Raw genomic sequence first — 2,548 nt, 5'->3', positions numbered from 1 at the left:
GTGGCCACTTCAGCAGTAGAAGAAGCAGGCATTTCAGGTTGAGGGAGAGGGCTGGAAAGTGGTCTGTTTGCAGCGCCTCAGCAGCCCGGAGCCAGGGGCTGGCTCCAGATGTATCCCCGTGGAGGATGCATAGCAAGTGTCCTTGAATGGCGGTTTGGAAAGCTAAACCCCAGTTTATTAATGGTGTAGACCCCACCCCTTTTACCTAGAGGATTGTCGAGTATGAGGGTGGATTCTACTTGTTCTAAGAGGCCCCAAACCAACGCAACCCACAAGTTTCAGGAGACCTGGTTTGCGAATGGGGATGGGGAAATGGAGGATAGGGGTGGCTGGGTGAGGGGTCAGTATGATACAAGAGAGACTCGTGTCCCATGCCCAGAGCAAGACCTGCTCTATCCCCTCCTAGGGCTCACATTGGTCCTTGGTCCTTGAAGACGCAGCGTGGGGTGGTTGTGTGTGTGTGTGTGTGTGTGTCTGCGCTTCCTGTCTTAAAGTGTGTGTGTGTGTGTGTGTGTGTGTGTGTGTGTGTGTGTGTGTGAGCGCGTGCGTATGTGCGCGCGCGCACTCTGGATGGTAACCTCTAGGGACAAAAAAATGGAGGGCCGGAGCAAGAAGGGAAGCACACCAAGGTGGGCGTGTTCCTGGACCTTCAGCTGACAAGGCCCGGGGCGGGGCCTCACCAAGCTGAGCAGACGCTGGACTGAGTTACACGTGTCTGCGGAACATGGCCCCCGGGCCGCCAGTCACACAGGGGCTCTTGCTGCTGCTGCCTCTCCTGCCGCTGTCGCAGGTGGGTTGGGTTTATGGCAAGTGGGGCGGCCCTGAGTTGGGCCCCGCCCCGCTCAGGCTCACCCTTGTCTCCACAGGTGACGCTGGGTTCCGCGGACGGCGACTGTGACCCTTCGGACCAGTAAGTGGCTGGGGACGGGGGAGGAGAGAAGCGGGGGCCAGGGAGAGGTGGGGGTGAAGGCGGGGAGAGACCAAGCCCGGCCCACGCGCTGGGAAAGGCTGGAGCAGTGGAGTGAGCTAGCAGATACCCCACCTGCTCCAGGTGCCGCTGTCCCCGCAGGTGCCCGCCCCAGGCCCGCTGGAGCAGCCTATGGCATGTGGGGTAAGTGGAAGCCGAGGCGCCAAGCCTCTGGTCCGACGGTTCCTCTGAAGGTAGACCTAGGCTAGGCAGGCCAGACCCCTTCCATCTAAGGCCCCAAACTCCCTGGACGCTGTTTGCTTGAAGAGCTCTTGAGCCCCAGGCGACGTTGGAAGCACGACCTGATTATAGCCGGCAGAAGGCACAAGGATTGTGCAGTTGGCTGGGGACAGTGTGTCCTGGGAATGAACCCAAGGACACCTTTGTCCAGCCCTAGAGAGCCAGCCAGGGCAGACTGCTTCTCGGGCCAGGATCTAGCCAAAGAAGTTTCTGGCATGGAGAGACTTCGCTAGCTTGCATTTCACCTGTCTTGGGTGGTTGGGCATGACTGACCCCAGGGTGCAAGTGTGCGGTCAGTCCCTACTCTTCTTTGCCAGGCTTATCCTGCTTGCCATATTCCTGATGCTTCTGTGTGGGGTCACGGCCAGCTGTGTACGGTTCTGCTGTCTGAGGAAGCAGCCGCACACCCAGGCACACATGCCACCAGCATGGCAGCCCTGTGACCTGACAGCCATCCCTGTAGACAGTGACAGCCCCGCACACAGCACTGTAACCTGTGAGTGTCTGGGGATCCACCAGCCACCGTGGGGGTGGTGGACACTGGGGTGAATGCCGAGCCATCTCACAAACCCACTCTTGTTTCCTGCAGCCTACAGTTCCGTGCAGTACCCACTGGGCATGCGGTTGCCCCTGTCCTTTGGGGAGCCGGACCCTGACTTCATGGTCCCTCCCACCTACAGCTTGTATGCTTCCGAGCTGCCGCCCTCCTACGATGAGGTTGTGAAGATGACAAAGGCCAGAGAGGAAGCAGCGGCTCCCTCTGGGAAACGTAACTCTCTGCCTGAGGCCTTGGGGCTAGAGACTACTCCAGGGCACCAAGAGCCAGGCCCCAGTGCCCAGGAGCCCTAGCTGTGCCCCTTTGAAAAGGGTAGGATCCTGGCAGTTAGAACCAAGGACCCCCACCTGTGCCATCCTTCCCCTGGGAAGGCCAGTCATCCAGCACATTGCTGCAGACTCATTGCTATGCAATGCCCGGCCAGCCAGCCTGCCCTGGATTGGCCCCTCCTCCTTACACCTCCCACCCATGGGGCCCAGCAGACCCTCAGCCCAGAGGAGCCTGAACCTTGAGAGCTCAAGCGACTGGCAAATCAGTCCTTTGTTGAAGAGAGAATAAAGTTTACGTGAACATGGTCTCTGCCTTTGTGGAAATGGCTCTAGCGCCCCCAGGGTGTAGACAGAGAGGGCTGGTGGGGTTCAGAGCCCAGATCTGGACAGTGGGAAAGGCCAAGATCAGAGCGAAATGATCTGGACTATCCACATATCCTTCTTCAGGTCCAACTCCTTCCAGTCGGGACAGTGAGAAACAGTAGAGCCTGGCTGGAAGATTTCATCATCGATGCA

At 58.9% G+C, this 2,548-nt stretch overlaps 1 protein-coding gene across 2 annotated transcripts; it reads left to right on the top strand.

Moving 5' to 3' along the window:
* The first annotated feature begins 597 nt into the window (after window positions 1–597).
* Window positions 598–2,331, top strand: LOC121448676 (transmembrane protein 52). 2 transcript variants are annotated; one of them, XM_041652841.1, is made up of 5 exons: window positions 598–790; window positions 867–910; window positions 1,052–1,111; window positions 1,525–1,703; window positions 1,797–2,331. In XM_041652841.1, the coding sequence occupies exons 1-5, from the start codon at window positions 725–727 to the stop codon at window positions 2,054–2,056; spliced, it is 609 nt and encodes a 202-aa protein (XP_041508775.1). In that variant the 5' UTR covers window positions 598–724; the 3' UTR covers window positions 2,057–2,331. The 2 variants fall into 2 exon arrangements, with proteins under 2 accessions (XP_041508775.1, XP_041508776.1); XM_041652842.1 differs by having other exon boundaries at window positions 599–790; window positions 1,070–1,111.
* The last annotated feature ends 217 nt before the right edge of the window (window positions 2,332–2,548 follow it).

The sequence above is a fragment of the Microtus oregoni genome, unplaced genomic scaffold (genome assembly GCF_018167655.1).
Source record: "Microtus oregoni isolate MIOR12 unplaced genomic scaffold, Mior012 000005F_ref0000423, whole genome shotgun sequence".
In the NCBI taxonomy this organism is placed as follows: Eukaryota; Metazoa; Chordata; class Mammalia; order Rodentia; family Cricetidae; genus Microtus; species Microtus oregoni.
The sequence above is the reverse complement of the archived record's forward strand: the minus strand, read 5'-3'. Positions and strand labels throughout refer to the sequence as shown.

Bases quoted from the DNA above. Each gene is read 5' to 3' on its own strand.
- LOC121448676 (XM_041652841.1), top strand. From the start codon at position 725: ATGGCCCCCGGGCCGCCAGTCACACAGGGGCTCTTGCTGCTGCTGCCT. The intron at 911-1,051 runs GTAAGTGGCTGG...CACCTGCTCCAG, and splicing joins GACTGTGACCCTTCGGACCA to GTGCCGCTGTCCCCGCAGGT. The intron at 1,112-1,524 runs GTAAGTGGAAGC...CTTCTTTGCCAG, and splicing joins AGCAGCCTATGGCATGTGGG to GCTTATCCTGCTTGCCATAT.